The 15,148-nt window shown below is 43.9% G+C and overlaps 1 protein-coding gene and 1 long non-coding RNA gene across 4 annotated transcripts in view; one reads left to right on the top strand and one right to left on the bottom strand.

The window, feature by feature from the left end:
- Positions 1 to 616: 616 nt before the first annotated feature.
- On the bottom strand, positions 617 to 13,112 carry LOC142601013 (uncharacterized). The gene is made up of 3 exons (XR_012834566.1): positions 12,979 to 13,112; positions 5,185 to 5,319; positions 617 to 1,844 (listed from the first exon to the last, which is right to left on the bottom strand). It is a non-coding gene; the product is annotated as an uncharacterized LOC142601013 (long non-coding RNA).
- Positions 13,113 to 13,287: 175 nt separating this feature from the next.
- Positions 13,288 to 15,148, top strand: part of SYNJ2 (synaptojanin 2) — a 68,372-nt gene continuing 66,511 nt past the window's right edge. The window contains exon 1 of one of the 3 annotated variants that reach the window (XM_075748317.1): positions 13,288 to 13,424. Coding sequence is in view for 1 of the 3 variants with exons in the window: in XM_075748316.1 (XP_075604431.1) it covers positions 13,508 to 13,628 (121 nt within the window). In the remaining 2 variants the exon portion in view is untranslated. Of the gene's footprint in view, positions 13,425 to 13,488; positions 13,629 to 15,148 lie in introns of those variants that run through there. The other 2 variants (XM_075748318.1, XM_075748316.1) reach the window with 2 other exon arrangements.

The raw sequence follows: 15,148 nt of genomic DNA, 5'->3' as shown, positions 1-15,148 counted from the left end.
TGAAAAGATTTGCCCAAAGGTTACCAGCAATGCAAGAAGGGGCAGTGGTTAAGTTAATTTTGTTTAGCTGTTCGGTGCCTGCCAGAAATAACTGCATTTTGGAACCCTTAAGCACTTTCAACATAGCATGTCTCTTACGAAAATGCCTCTGTGCTGGACTACCTAGAAAGGATGAGCTTAAGCTGTTAGGATCAGTGAAAGTTGGCCCTGATGCTTGTGTAGTGGAGTCAGTGGGCTTAGCAGTCCCATTTACATGAAGGGGTGACCAATAGAAAGGTTGTGTCTGTAAACAGGGCACTGAGATTAGGGCAGGAAAAGCCCTCCAGGCCCTTCAGCTGATGCCTAAGTCCAGAGCTCCTGATGGTTTGCAATGGTAAAATTTCTGGTACATGCAAGAAGTACCTATTAAATGGTTTGTCATAGCATCTACCCACATCCACCTGCAATTATATGATGCCTCAGTGACTAATGAATTTGATCACCCATAGGAGACTTGAAAATAGTGGGACAGCAGACTGGAGTTTACAGAACAGGGACTGCGAAGAGTATGCTCTCATTCTTCTGGTACAAAACAAGAGGATAAAGGGACTGAAAACAGGACCTTGATAAACTGAAAGGCAGGCTTTTTATTTGTGACCATTTACAGCAGAATATCTGAAGAAAATCAGTCTGTTAAAAAAACAAGTGACAGCTGTAGATGAAACTGGATGCTAAACATAATGGTACTTCTAATGCAAAAGCTAAATATTTATTGGGCTTCTTTCAGATCTGTAATTACATCAAGGTAATGAGATTTAGGTTAGTTAAGGAAGTAGCTGTTGTACTTTATAGCTCTTTGTATACAAGAGTGGTAGCAGCTTCTAGGACTATGAATTATCTTAGGACAATAATAATGTTAAAATAATTAGCAAATAATATTGCTGTATCAAACACAAAACACCAACTCTTTGTAATATTTGTAACTCTAGATAGACAGAAGTTTATCTCTTAATCCTGTTAAATGAAAAGATTAAATGCATCATTATGCTTACTTCTCTCCTTTACATTTTGGATGAAGAGTATCTCCTGGCTCCCATGTGATCCTTTGGCATTGCCTGCTCATCTAGATCTTTCTGAACCCATCAAAATTTATTACACACCTACAGCGAACATAAATTGCTCTGTATTCACTTTGTTGGCATCACTGAGACCCCATGTGTCCTGCTAGGGCAGGAGGATGTCGTTGCTTGTATGTTCTTGCCATTCTGTACAACTGTCTGGAGGGCTTTGGCCAGGTTGTCATCCCCTTGCAATACTACCAGCACTCACACCTGTACTAGGAATCTAAAATATCTACTGGCAGAGAATCCCTCCTTTTTTTTTTTTTTAAACCTGCTACTGTAATTTCCAATGACATAATATAAACACAAACCTTCAGAAACCTTAAACAACAGACAGTTGCACCACAGTTTATCCAATATTTATCTATTTATATTTATTTTGTTATTTTTAATCCAATTATTTCCAAGCCAGACACAGGTTCTTTTCAAATTTGGTGCATCCAATAATATAACGAGGCACCAAATTAAACTATTGCCAAAGGGGAAGATGCCTCAAAAATTAAGGCCATACAGGGGCTATCTAATTGTTGACTAGTTCCTGACTAGTTGACTAGTATTTTTAAGGTCAGTAAAGACTTCGTTTAAAAACTCAACAGGTGGAAATGAAGTGAAAAGTTAAACATAGCATCTGTTGCAGTATAGTAGCAAAATATAAAAGGGGCTGCTTGCTGTTAGGATGGAGGTTGCTGAGGTTGACATTGTCCCAGAAGGTTCCTGTCTGATTGCGCTCAGGACTCATTATGCCTGTAAAGACAGATGAGAAGTAAGGAAACTCTTAATTTGTCTTCCCTGCTTAAGTAGTGACACTTTTCTGGCTAGTTCCAAATCACACCTACCAAACTTACAGCAAGGGTTTTGTTTGTGGGTTACTCCCCCCCAAGACAAAACTTTGGGAAGGAGGTAGGTATAGAACACTTCTTCCTGAGTACGAGCATGTTTATGCTTACTTGGCAATAGATAAACTTTATTGGAGTAAGAACCAGTGCCAGTCTAGCTGCTGCTTATAAACAGTCTTAATGTTTGGCAGAAATGAAACAGCAAAAAACCCCAAACAAACAAAACCACAATGCAAGTATTTATGAGTCTTCCAAAATTTAAACCAAATTCACAATCAGTAAGAGAAGGCTGCTATCCAAAGTGCCATAGTATAAAATAAGTCTCCAGGATGGCTGCAGGAGTTGGGATCTATTTGCATGTGGTGTAAAATCAGCATAAGAAAAAGGCAACTTGCAGGGACTGTGGTGGTTTCAGAGGGCATTGAGGGTCTGATCCTAGAACAAGAGAAGAGTTCAGAAAAGCTGTGATTGTAGGTCTGTCTGGCACAGCTCCCCTCTGAATGGGCTGCTAGGTTTATATTGTGATTATCTAGTGTTAGTATCTAATAAAAATAACTAGTGGCCTTAAGTAATTTTTAATAGTAAAATGAAACAGCCCTTCCTGAAGGAGATTGTGTGTAACAGAGAAAAAACTAAAACCCAACCAACAAGTAAACATTGTACTGGGTGGTCGCAAGGGAGCTTGCGCAGACACCTGCAGCTGCGCAGACAGCACTGCAGAGCTGTGCGTGGTCTCTGGGCTGCTTCTTGCTGCTGTGGAGCCAGAGAGCAGCAATCCGCTCAGGTCCATTGCTGAACCCTGGCTGGCTCCCGGTGCACATGTGGCACACAGGTGTGGTGATAAACCTTTTCGCAGCATGAAGAAAAACAAGACATACATGCACCGTCACTGCCTGGTTTCCCCTCAACCCCAGGATGCAGTGACACCTTGGCTGGCCCCGTGTGGAACCAGCTAAGATCTTACAAATCATAGTGGTCCTGCTCTGTGCCTTGCCAAAGAGGCTTTGCTAGACAGCTGATAGCCCTGAAGGTAGACAGGGGTGTGAGTGTAGCTGGCTTCTGGCACAGTGAGTAAACAGCCCTAGAAATCTGCCCCAGGACACCTCACAGTTTTTTCCTGTGGGATTCCAGCCACTGCTAAGTTAATAGGTAGCACTAGGCAACAGTTCAAGTGCAGATGATCATAAAAAACCAGATTAATAACTGTAGTCAACATGCATAGATCTGTCTCTTAAGGCAGAAGGTTGCTTAAAAGTAGTCATTTTATAATGGTTTCTCTGCAGTATGTTGCATCCTGGCCCATCCAGGACTTCTGGTCCCGTATCAGGGCAGCTGTGTGGCAGCTTCCAGGATTAAAGTGAGTTTAGTTACACTGTCTTCTAAGAGGCATTTTTAAGCTCACAGAGCATCTCTGCTTTTATTCAGGCATGCTATGAACTCTGTGCATCAGTGTTTCCATGTGGAAAAGATCTGCGCCAGTTCTGGCCCTTCCACGCAGTTTGCAATAAATCTCCAGGACCAGATGAAGTCTATTTCAAATTTCTGGAAGGAGTAAAGAGAGAATTCAGCTGAACTCCTACCAAAGTATACAGGGAATATTATTCAAGATAGCTACTCTGTAAGAAGAGCACAGGAAAGCTGTCATTACAGCCATCTCTCTCTAAAAGACAAAGGAAGCGACTGCAGGGATAACCAAGCAGTAACTCTCCCTATGCATCAGGATCACTAATAACGAAAACTAACCATCAGTGGACCAGCTGGGCAAAAAGCATCAGAGAACAAAGCAGGGAGAAGGGAGGGGTAAGGACAAAGAAGAGGAAGGGTAATGGCAGTGTCAGGAACAGAAAATGAAGTTGGTGATGAGGGCAGCAACAAATCCAAAGAGCTAATGAAGTGGAGCTAATGAAAACAGCAGCAAACAGATATTGCATGAGGTGAACTCCAGCCTTCCCTGTCCCCTGCAAAGTTTGTTTTACATGGCACTGTAATCCTCACACCCCAGGAGCTGGCTGCCCCCCAAATCCACAGCTTTGCTGAGCTTTTCCAGCCACACTCACACGCAACCTTTCCACCCCATCCCCCTGCTTTACCAAGCTGCTGAGATTATTTTGGCCTGCCCACACACACCAGCCTGCCCAGGTCACTGGTACAACTGTGGTACCTGAAGCAGTGGCTGGTACCAAAAGCGAGGACATATCCTAGGAATAGAAGGCAGACTACAGGGAAAGACGGTTTCTCACCCCCCGTTCCACCCTGATAATGGGGAGGGGCATCAAAAATTTGGACCGAAAAAAGGATAGTAGCCTGCAAATGAGTTCAGCTCTAATTCCTGCAACTTTTAGTCAGCAGGGCCAGCAAGCCCTAGACTAGCCTACTCACATATGTGGGCTAATCATTTTTGCTATGCAAGCCATGACTGATCCCTGGGCTATCAGGGATTGCTTGAGGGCTATAGACAGTGAAATCTAAACCACCTGCACCCTTGGTGGGGAATGTATCATTCCTAATCAACCTCAAAATCCCTTAATGGTTTATATGTTAACAGTGGACACGGCACGAGTTAGAAGTACAGGCAATTCTTTTTGTAAAAGCAATGCAAAAATCTTGTTTTAGTGAAGCAGAACAGGACACCTTAAAAAAAAAAAGTCAAATTGTCAAAAAACCACATACTGACTAGCAAGCAGACTGAAAGCCAACCTATGTTTACTTGTACATATGTATAGTCCATGGATTTAATTGGTGCATTAGGAATAATATAACATACCAAAATGGTTGTTCAAATAACTTCAAACCATGGTATTTCCTCAGTCTTTCTCTTTTCTGGTCTGTTCCCCTCATTCACACACTGTGCTATTTTGTCAGCTACTCCTTTACAGCAGCACTGACAGAGATAACACCTTGTTCTATAGTCTTCCTTTCCTTTCAGTAAAAACATATGTTATTCACTCTGCATTCATCATAAATTACGGGGCTGTGAAATAGCTTGACTCCTTACCCAGTTTGCTCTATTTTACTGGTATAGTTTTTCTTTATCCTTCTCCAGTTCATGGCTGGTGTCGTACTGAGGAACTCCATTAACTGTTCTGATTTGAACTAGTTCATAATCACTGTCTTTTCAAACTATTTGGTCTAAGTCATCTTGTCATAAAGCTGCTGAGAAGGAGAGGAAAACCTGAGATTTATCACCCAATGCCATGTTTACAAGATTTTTCAAAATTTACAGAAAACAGTTCAAAAACCCCACCAACCTTCAGTCTCCTAGGTAAATGAATATGTTCTCCTTTCTTCATATGAATGTGTTATTACACTGCCTCTTGCTCCCCTTGCTCTTTGGCTGAAACCCCTCCACAATCTGCAAATTAATTGGCAGGGCTTTCTGAAGCCTGAGGAGACATAATACCACAAAGCATCTGTTTATAAAATGAAATGAGAGAAACACGCCTAACTTGAATTTAAAAGCACCACATATGTTGTACTGGAAATAATTAAAAAGGAAAAAATGTTGACATGTGATAACAGAAGAGCAAATCTATGCATGCCACACGTTTGGGTTGCTTTGAGAGGGTGACTGAAGACCTGGCTTTTTTCTACGTGGGTTAGTATCTGGCATACAACCAGCGGTCAATTACCAAAGGCACTAGCTAGAAAATCTGTAACTTACAGAAGATGCAGCAAATAAATCCTGAACCTTACACCTACGGAATGTTTCCCATGGAAATATAATATGAGATACATGGAAAAATAATAGGAGAAATGGGGTTCTGGGTTATATGTAAGATTTGGGAGAAATTAGCCTACTCATCACAGAGATATAAGGCTCCTTCTTTCACTAGTTGTAGGGTGGTGATACTGGCTGCTAGATAGCTGTTGTGTTCCACCAGACCACTGGCACAGATCGCTCCTGCCACACGCTGTGTTTAAAGCAGTTTTAAAGACCTATGAGATCTATATGAAGAAAAGTATGAAAAAGAAAAATGCTGTTCATTTACACAAGATGAAATAAGAGTCAAAGAATAACAATAGACTTTTGTCCCTTGCGTTCTCCAAAGTTAGTTACTTTTTTCTTTTGGAAAGCAGTGATTTCATGTGCTTCTGTTACAAATTCATGTTTCTGAAGGTAAGCACTTAGCTTCTAAAAATCTATTAATGTCATGATTTGATTGTATTAAAGTGGTGCTCTCCAAATTCAACACTCTCTTTTTTTATTCCTTTTTTTGTTCAAATACTTGAGTAAATCTGAAACTTTTACATGGACAGGTTGTATCCAACACTCACTGCTGTCCACAAAAAATCTTTAGTTCTGATTTAGCTTTGTGTTATGTGTGCAAGAAAAAGCAGAATTGGAATGTGAGACTATTTTATGAATCTCCATTGTTTTTATATATGCATCTCTGTGAACACAGAACATGTGCTCATCTAACTAACAAAATCCTATTAGAAAATGCTGTAACTGTGAATAACGAGCACTGAAAATAAACACAGTTAATGCACTTACTTTATTATCCTCATGAGTGTTCAAACAACTCCCATTAATGCTCACATGCTGAAACTCCATAGAAGATATTCTCCCTTGAATGCCTGATCACACTGAGGGGAGACTCTAGTTCAATAAGCTTTAAATAAATTAACATTAATTAGAGTTATGTATTGAGCATGGAACTCTGCTCTCCTTGCCCTCTCTTCCCACCCCTCATTTTTAAATGCATCATTGTAAGTCTCATCTGCTCTGTACGCTCCCATTTTCTGATGTGTAGTCTGTATTACCCAATAGGACAAAATAACTAAAGATTGTTGTGTTAACAGAATTAATTTGCAAGTTAATTATAGTAAGAGGGATAAGAAGTTAACAGTTTCCTCAATAAATAAAGTGTACTGCACCATGAAAATTACCCAGATATATATGAAGCCCTGCTGTGACTTGACTGACTGCATTTTCTCCTCAACTTTTCCAATTTTTGTGTGACTTGGTTAGTCTAAAAAATATAAGGTTGGTTTTTACTTGTTTTAATTATTTAGCTTTCAGGTTCATCTTCTATATCATAATCAGCTTTCTGTTGTATTCTTGCCTTTTCCACCCTTGTATTCATCTGTTTCTGGCTAACAATAACATCTCAACAGGCAATGAAACTCAGAGATTCTGAACAACCAGGAAAATCCTGTTCTTCCTTCTTACAAATATGGAGCATCAACAGACTAGTTTAATTCTTATTTAAGAGTGAAGCTAGGAATGACTTTGCTGCACCAGGCAGTCTCTTCCAGTACCCTGTCTGTGAAAACAGTAGCCACTATATACTGGGGAAATACCACAACAGGCAATCTGGGATCGCCTCTTGCTGGAGTTTTCTTCATAGCTGTCTCACGGACAGGAGGAAGGTCTCTTTCACCTCATGAAAACTGTCTCCCTTGATATGGGGGAATCATGAATCTCCGCTTTCACTGTTGATGTGTGCACAATTTGTCAGAAGATAAGAAAAGCCCTATGCTGAGAAAAACTGGCATGCTGCATCTCTCTGTGTGTAGATACTAAGCTGTTCACTTTAAATTTGAACTTTTTATTTCATTAAGCATTTTGATTTTCTTGTCAGGAGTTCCAGAAAATTAGGCAAGAAGCAGTGGAAAACTGTGGTTTCCTAGTCCCTTGAACATGTGAGGGGAATACCTACAATTAATCACAAGCATGTCAGTCTGGAAGAAAGAATAAAGATTTTATCTGGTTGTCTGGTCACTATTACTGCCTAAATAAATGCCATCTGACTAATGCTGCTCCTCTGCACATAGTTTTGGGATGAAGAAAGTTAAGCTTTTAAACAGCTGCTGTTACTGCAAATAATCTCCTAATAAGAAAAGGCTTGTATCTGTGAATGCAGTCAATCTGCCTCTCTAGATAGATCTCTTTCACTTAGCAAGCACACAGTTAAAATATAAGTGGCAGAGGAGGTGAGAATTTCCACTGACCTCCCAACAACACTTCAAACACAATTTTTCATTAGCAGCATTTATAAAACAGTTAGCACTCCACCAGAGCATTTCTCAGCCACTTCTGGTACATGTTCAGAGCTTGAATTCACAGCCCAATCTTCTGCCAATCTGGAGCTGCAGCTTGTGGCCAGATAGGCCCTGACTCAGTCTGAACCTGAAGCAGTTGGCTTCCAGTCCAACTACCTTAAGCAGTTGAACCTGCACTGTTAATTCACTTGAGAAGTCTCACCCAAGCAAGGAGCTCTGAGATTTAGGCTACTGATAAAGTTAGGCATATGTTTTAGTGTCCTGCTGAACTGGAAGTTCAGGTCAGCTTTATTAACCCACCCCTCTCCCTTGCAAATAGTTGGTTAAAGGGTAATACTGATACAGAAATATTAGTATTAAAAGTTTCTTTTTCCTGCTGTAAGGATCACAGACCCCAGGGGCAAGGAGTAAGGGGAGCTTGTCAGGAAAGGTTGTAAACTGGAGTGGAAAGTTAAAAATACTGTCACTGGCTTAAATACAGAAGATGTGTCTGCATCACTCATCTTGCTCATGGCAAGGTCAAATGTTCTTTGTCAAGCTCTAAACACACAAATAAAGCATACTAATTTATCACTTGTGCTTCTCATGCTTTTCAGAGTTATTTTTAAGGAAATGCTGTTGACTTTGTTGAAAAACAGTGACCTAACTCAAAGTACATCATAGTGTCTCTGTAACAAAGTACCAGATGTCTTTTGCTTACACAGTCAAGCCAAGCATAACCAACTAGAATAGAGAGCTCTTCTCTCAATTTCACTGAGAGTGTAAGAGGTGACGTTAAAAACCCACAGCTACTCTCAGAGCAATATTTTGAGCACTTTAGCCTACAAGTGTTTCAAATGCTTCTCTGTGGCAAATTCGGCTTTAAATGTTATTCTAATATTAACTAGAAAATGTGAAAACAATAAAAGGTTTTACATATTAGCAGCAGTTACTAGTTGTTTTGAATGTCATGTGCAGGAAAAGCTGTGCAACTTTTACTGAAGTCAAAAGTTTCTCATAAAAGGCAAAAACCGAACTCTTCTCAATGACCTTGTGGGCATACACATTTCCTGAGGAATTTGTGACCACTGAGGCTGTGTGTAAGTGGCCAGAAACCTCCAGGAAATGCCATCACAGGAAATCTCTTATATTTAGTCTCAGAGCTTTAAAAAAATTACCATTGCTTCCAGTAGCATAATATTGGGGGGACACAGGTATTTTTTGTTTCTACTGTGTACCACCAAAGCTTTTTGTACAAGAGTCACAGATGGCAAAGATCACTCAGTAGCACATAAAGACAAATAATACTACAGGGACATTCACCCACTCTATGCCCCAAAGTCTGGGATACGGGGTTCACACAGCTCTTTCCAGACAGCTAGCAGACAGCTAAGCCAAATATACCCTGCACTCCCCAGTTCTGCTAAACTCTGTTTTGTGACACCCCTGTTGCTCCTCTTCTGATGCATCTCCAGACAAACATACAATGCCACCTGCTAAGATCAGCATGCAGGACTCTTTTTTCATTAAGGCAGTTATTCAGACCCTGTAAACATCCATTACTATAGAGACCTGGGAGCAGGAGTCATTATAATGCATCGCATGCTTCAGAGGTAAACAAGGGGCTGGGGAGGGGAAGGGATTGGAAATGTGAACCAAGCTGAATAATGACTTGGAAGAAGTGTTCAGAAGCTGCACTGAGGTAATTTCTGCAGGTGAGATAACAGCTGAATTTCTAATGATAGCAAAAGAACTGTGCTTAAAAATCTGTATAAACACAGTGCGGACATTATCTTCAACCCAATTTATGCCACAGGTGAGTTAACAGGAACTAAACTTTAGTAGCTGAAGGCTGTATCCTACCACGGAGGCTGGCCCTCTAACATACCAGTGCTGCAATTTTGTTTGAACTGCATTTCACATAGTTCTGCAGTCAGCAAACATGAGAGCTTAAGAATTCCTCCCCTTCTGATAGGGAGAGAGAAAGATTTCCCTCCCCCTCCTCTAAAGACAGGAGCTGGTAAAGAAGTTGGAAGGAGAAAAGGAAAGCAAAGGAGCACTACTGCTGTCAAGAGATATTCCACCCCTGAAAATACTCCCACTATTCTGGGCATGCAGAATGGTAGAGATAGCCCAGCGACCTGTTGCTTCTTTCAGCTTGAAGGCAGCAGGAGATCACCTCCCACTATTTGGCTGTGGGAACATTCAGGAAGCAATGCAAAATATCTGTGACTGCTCAGAGGTGAAAAAGTGATAAAGAACCAAACATGGGAGTGTGAAGAGGGGCAAAGAAACGAATATGATGAAACTATCAAGGCAGAATGTTAAAGGAAAGGAAAAATCCACTGAGAAAGGAGGATGAAATAAAAAGATGCTGAGTAGTTAATGAGGGTGTATGGCCTGAGTGATAACAGATGCTGTGGAAGAGGGAATAAGTTCACCTGAGGGACTCCTCAAATGACTATAGGAACTGATCACTTTCCATGATACTCACATATAAATGCTCCATAGCAAAACAGCTCAATTCCAAATGTCAGCTAAAAGATGATGTCAATCTCAACGTTTTCCCTTAAAAATCAACTTTCATGCATTGAATCACAGTCAGTTTAGTTAAATGTAAAGATCTTGAGTGCCATAAAATAAAGCAAGGGAAACCTTTTCATACCCTTCTAATGTATCAAGCAAGGTTCCTATCTGAGCCCTCACTTTGGATATCATTTTGTGTGAGGGAGGTTTGCAAATGGTATGGCTTTATTCACCACTCCTCTTCACCATTTTCTGATAGTTACTTTCTCGGTCTTGTGTTTCTAAGGTAACTGACCTGTGAAACAAAGTCTAATTAACTGACTTACTGCTTTTTCAGTAATCACAACATCACACCTTTAAAAATGCATCTTTCCATGCTGTGGGATTTTTGCAGCCAGAACCCTCTGAAAAGATCTGTTTGCAACAGATTAAAAAAGACTCACTCACAGAGCCACCTATGGAAGCAGTGATTCGTCATGCACACTGCGAAAGGTTCCCAGTTTTCCACCTTCACCTGTTTTTCTCTCACATCTTCATCTCCTCATATTGATTTGAGGTGCTGAAAAAATACTGTATTTCAGCTGCACCAATCCTTTCTCTAGTATTTTGCCCAACAAATCTGACAGTAAGTTTTTTATTAACAATCCTAAATTGTGTGTTCTTGGAATTTGCAGTGAAAAACACTAATGACAAAAATGACTAATGAGTAAAAAACATGGGCAATAGAGAGTGACATACCAGTGTCCTCCAAGTGACAGTTTACTCTCATGGTGGAGTTTAAAGAGGACTGTGAAGAATCATTTCTCAAAGCCAAAGACACACACAAAAACCAGACTGGGTTTTTTTGTGGGGTTTTTTGTTGTTGTTGTTTTTAAATACATAAGTGCATGATCCAGGGAAACTTTTTAAAATCATACATGATACAGCTGTCTTAGGCAGCTATAATTGTTTAAGTCATACCTTCAGTATTTCATCTCAAGTATGCACTTTTCTCTAGGGGAAGAGGTCATGGTGAACAATGACAAAGATACAAATGGATTCTTGGTCTGCCATTCCCATAGAATAGCTGTAAGAAAGACATGACTTTTCTGTTTAAAATCAAGAATGGTTAATTCACACTCTAACATCCTCTAAAACCCCCAAACTTTGAGCTGTGTGCTCTCTCACTTTTTTTCATCCTAGTCACTTAATTTCTACAGTTTCTGGGTCATTTCTTTTACATTACCCAGCACTCATTATCTCACCCTGCATACTGTATCAAAAATTAGGATCAGGAAAAAAAAAGCCCTAGGCAAAAAACAATCCCACTTTCCCTACCAGATCCTTTCAAAATGCTATCTAAGAAGGCACCATAAACATACCTAAAATTAATCTCATTTTACTACTTACAAAATAAATAAAACAGAGGTGTGTGATAGAAAAAAAGTACCTGTTTTTCAGTTTGTTTCTATCACTTTCAGTGGGGGCAGGGACCGTTATATTCCACCTGGGAGAGCACAGTGATGACTTAGTGTTCTCAACGTTAATGTGAGACAGGACAGACAGTAGTAACAGATGGTAGCTTGTGTATTTTGAATTTTGCACTTTTCTCTACATATGAATGTAAAGTACAATACTGCTGTATTAAATAAGAATTGTGCTTGATTTACCTGTATACAAAGAGGACTATACTTTCTGCTAGAAATTACAGCAAATTTTCTCTCATCTGAACATATTAGCGTACCTGTGCCTACCTCCTCAATCCATTCCTTATGGCTGAACTCTGGAAAAAAATAGCACTTAATCCTGTCCAGTCTCAACGGGGAATTGTGTGATGGGAGTCTTGCAATATCGGGGAGAGGGGGAAGGGAAGGCGCACTTTTATATGAGGGAACACTGCTTTTTAATTACTAACGTGCATCGTGCCTTTTACCCGAAACGCTTGATACACAACAGGCGGGACGGCGCTTTCTAAGCACAGCCGAAACGCTGCGTGGACTCCAAGGGCAGCACCCTGCGCAAGGAGCCGCGCTACCCGGCCGTGGCAGCGGGAATCACCTCACGGCCGGCCCACGGTGGCTGCCCGAAGAGGCAGGCTGGGGCAGCGCGGGGAGCCCGTGCGGCCGCTCCTCACAGGAGGCGGGAAGGACAGCCTCGCCCAGGGCAAAGCCGGGCTGCAGCCTCCGCCTGCCACGCGGGCGGAGGAAGCAATTTCGGTGCTTCGAGGCATTTCACTTATCTCGGTCCTCCTCGCTTCACGCAGCGCGGCCGCGACGGCAGTACGAAGGGCCGCTGAGCACTGCCGGCGAGCCGTTGGTGGGCCCGCCACACTGCCAGGAGCTCGACGGCGAGCTTCGCCTCAGCCGCCGCGGCCCGGACGCGCCGCCGAGGGGGAGGGGAGCGGCGCCGCGAGGCCGGGCCGGGCAGGGCCTGGCTCGCAGCGTCTCACCGGGCGCGGCAACGCGGCGCGGCCGTTGCGGGCGGTCGCAGCCGCCGCTCCTCCCCTCCTCCGCGGGCAGGGCGGGTAGCGGCGCCCCGCCGGCGACTTGTACCTGTTCCGGAGGAGGAGGAGCCGTAGCCGGGGAGCCAGAGGGACAAAGTTAACTCTGGAAAGTTTACAGGGAACCGTGGGTGGGAAGAGAAAGGCGGAAAAGGGAAGGTCGTTCCCGCCCCACTGTCCGCAGCCGGGGACTCCCCGAGGAGGAGGCAGCAGCCGTGCCGCGGGGCCGCAGGGGACGGGGAGGAGCGGCAGCCGCAAACTCTCCGCTCCCTTCACCGCTGGGCGCCCCCTCACAGGCACTTGGAGGGCTGCTGAGGTGACCGGCTCCTGGGAGGAGGACACGGCCGTCCTCCTTAGCCGCCTCGCTGACCGCCCTCACCGCTGGGGAGAAGGGGGCTGCCAGGATCGGAGACCCCGCGCTCGGAGGAGCTCCCGCGGGGGTGCGGGGCTGCTGGCGGCCCCCCGAGCGCCGCGTTCCGTGCGCTTGAGGAGACGGAGGCTCGTTCGCCACCCGCGCTGGGGGTCGCATCCCCCATTCGCCGGCACCCTCTGCTCTTTCCTCCCTGCGACCAGCGGCTCCCATGGCTCTAAGCAAAGGGTTGCGGCTGCTCTGGAAGCAGGAGCCGGGGCCGAGCGCCCTGCTGGAGGCGCGCACCCGCCAGGACTGCCTGTTGCTGGAGGCCGGCACTGTGGCGGCGCTCAGTAAGTGCCCCGCGGCGGGCCGGGCCGGGCCGGGCCGGGCGGCTTCCCGGGCGGTGCGTGTGTGGGAGGCTGTGGCGTGGGGAGGTGGCGCGTCTGTGGGTACGCGCCTGGTGCCTCTGTGGTGTCTGCGGGACTCGTGTGGTGCCTGCGAAGGGGTGCCGGGGTGCGATGGCCGATGCCCAGGAGGTTTGGGGCACTTTCCCCTGAGGCACAAAGAGAGAGGAAGGGGAGAGCGCAGACCTGAGCCCGTAGCGAAGTCGCTGACCTCACTTTAAGCCCCGGCCTCCAGCATGGCTCTCCAGGCCTGCCCACTGGCCGTGACCGCCGGTGCCCTGCCATGCATGCCGGCCCTCCCATTGCCAGCATCTCCTCCCTGTGCGACCCCAGGCCTGATCCATGTCTGACCTGCTCTTTGCTCTGGATGCCTTTAGCCTCCTCACCAGCAGCTAGGGTGGAAGAAGCAGGAGAGGCCACCTACCTGGTGGCTGCACAGGGCACCTTTACTGTGCAAGACTTGTACTTTACAGCCTTGTATGAGCCCTGCTGACTGCAGAGGAGGGTCCAGCCAAAGGGATGGGACCCACTACCTCTTGAAGAAATTTCTGTTGAGCTACATGGGGTGCTAACCACCAGTGTAGACATCCAGTTCACAGCAGAGATTGTCTTGGATGACTGACTTGAGATTTATGTCCTGTAAAGAAAACCTGGCTTCTTGCTGTGGTGCCATACCTGCTCTTGTGGTTTGCATTGGGTCTGGTTACTTGTCTGGCTCTTACTGGAGGAGCTCAAGTCTCATCTGCAGCAGTTGAAGTCGTAAACGTGCTCAGGATTGTCTCATCTTGTGTTTTGATACTTGCTACCCATGAGTTAGTGCAATGGCAGACACAGAAAAATGAGGTGAGTGAGAATGTAAGGTGCAAAAAGTAATGCAGGGGAACAAGTTGTACTTGTGTGGTGTTCTTAAATTGTTTTGCGTGTAGTGCATACCCATTCCTGCAATCATGCCACTGCTCACAATGTTGTGGGAGTCCATATTCAAGCAGCTCAAAGGAAAAGGGGAAGACTTAAACTGTGAACTCTTTGTAGTAAGAACTGTATGTTTGTTGTAGTTTGTACAATGTCAGTCACAATGTCAGCTCAGGATCCGGGCCCACTGCGCTGAATCTTCCATGATACATGGTGGCAAGACATCTAGACTAAAATGCCTAATTTTCATGTGTTGGGGATTTTATGAATGAAGAAAGCCAAAGAGGTCTTCAGGTGGCAGCTGATTTTCATGATAGTGGATAAATTTTCACCTGTCGTGATAAAGATCTGTTATTGCCACACTGTGGGGTTTTTTTATTTTATTTTATTGGAATTTTATATTGTGTGATACTTTGGGGGTTCAGTTGCTTGTTAAATTCATTGTGGAATTTAACACACACAATGTCCATTAATAGTGGACATTAGTGTGTTACATTTTTCCAGGGATTTTTGTGTCAACTTTCAATGAACTGATAAAGTGAAAAGTCTGGTAG

The sequence above is a fragment of the Balearica regulorum genome, chromosome 3 (genome assembly GCF_011004875.1).
Source record: "Balearica regulorum gibbericeps isolate bBalReg1 chromosome 3, bBalReg1.pri, whole genome shotgun sequence".
NCBI classification, from domain to species: domain Eukaryota; kingdom Metazoa; phylum Chordata; class Aves; order Gruiformes; family Gruidae; genus Balearica; species Balearica regulorum.
The sequence above is the reverse complement of the archived record's forward strand: the minus strand, read 5'-3'. Positions and strand labels throughout refer to the sequence as shown.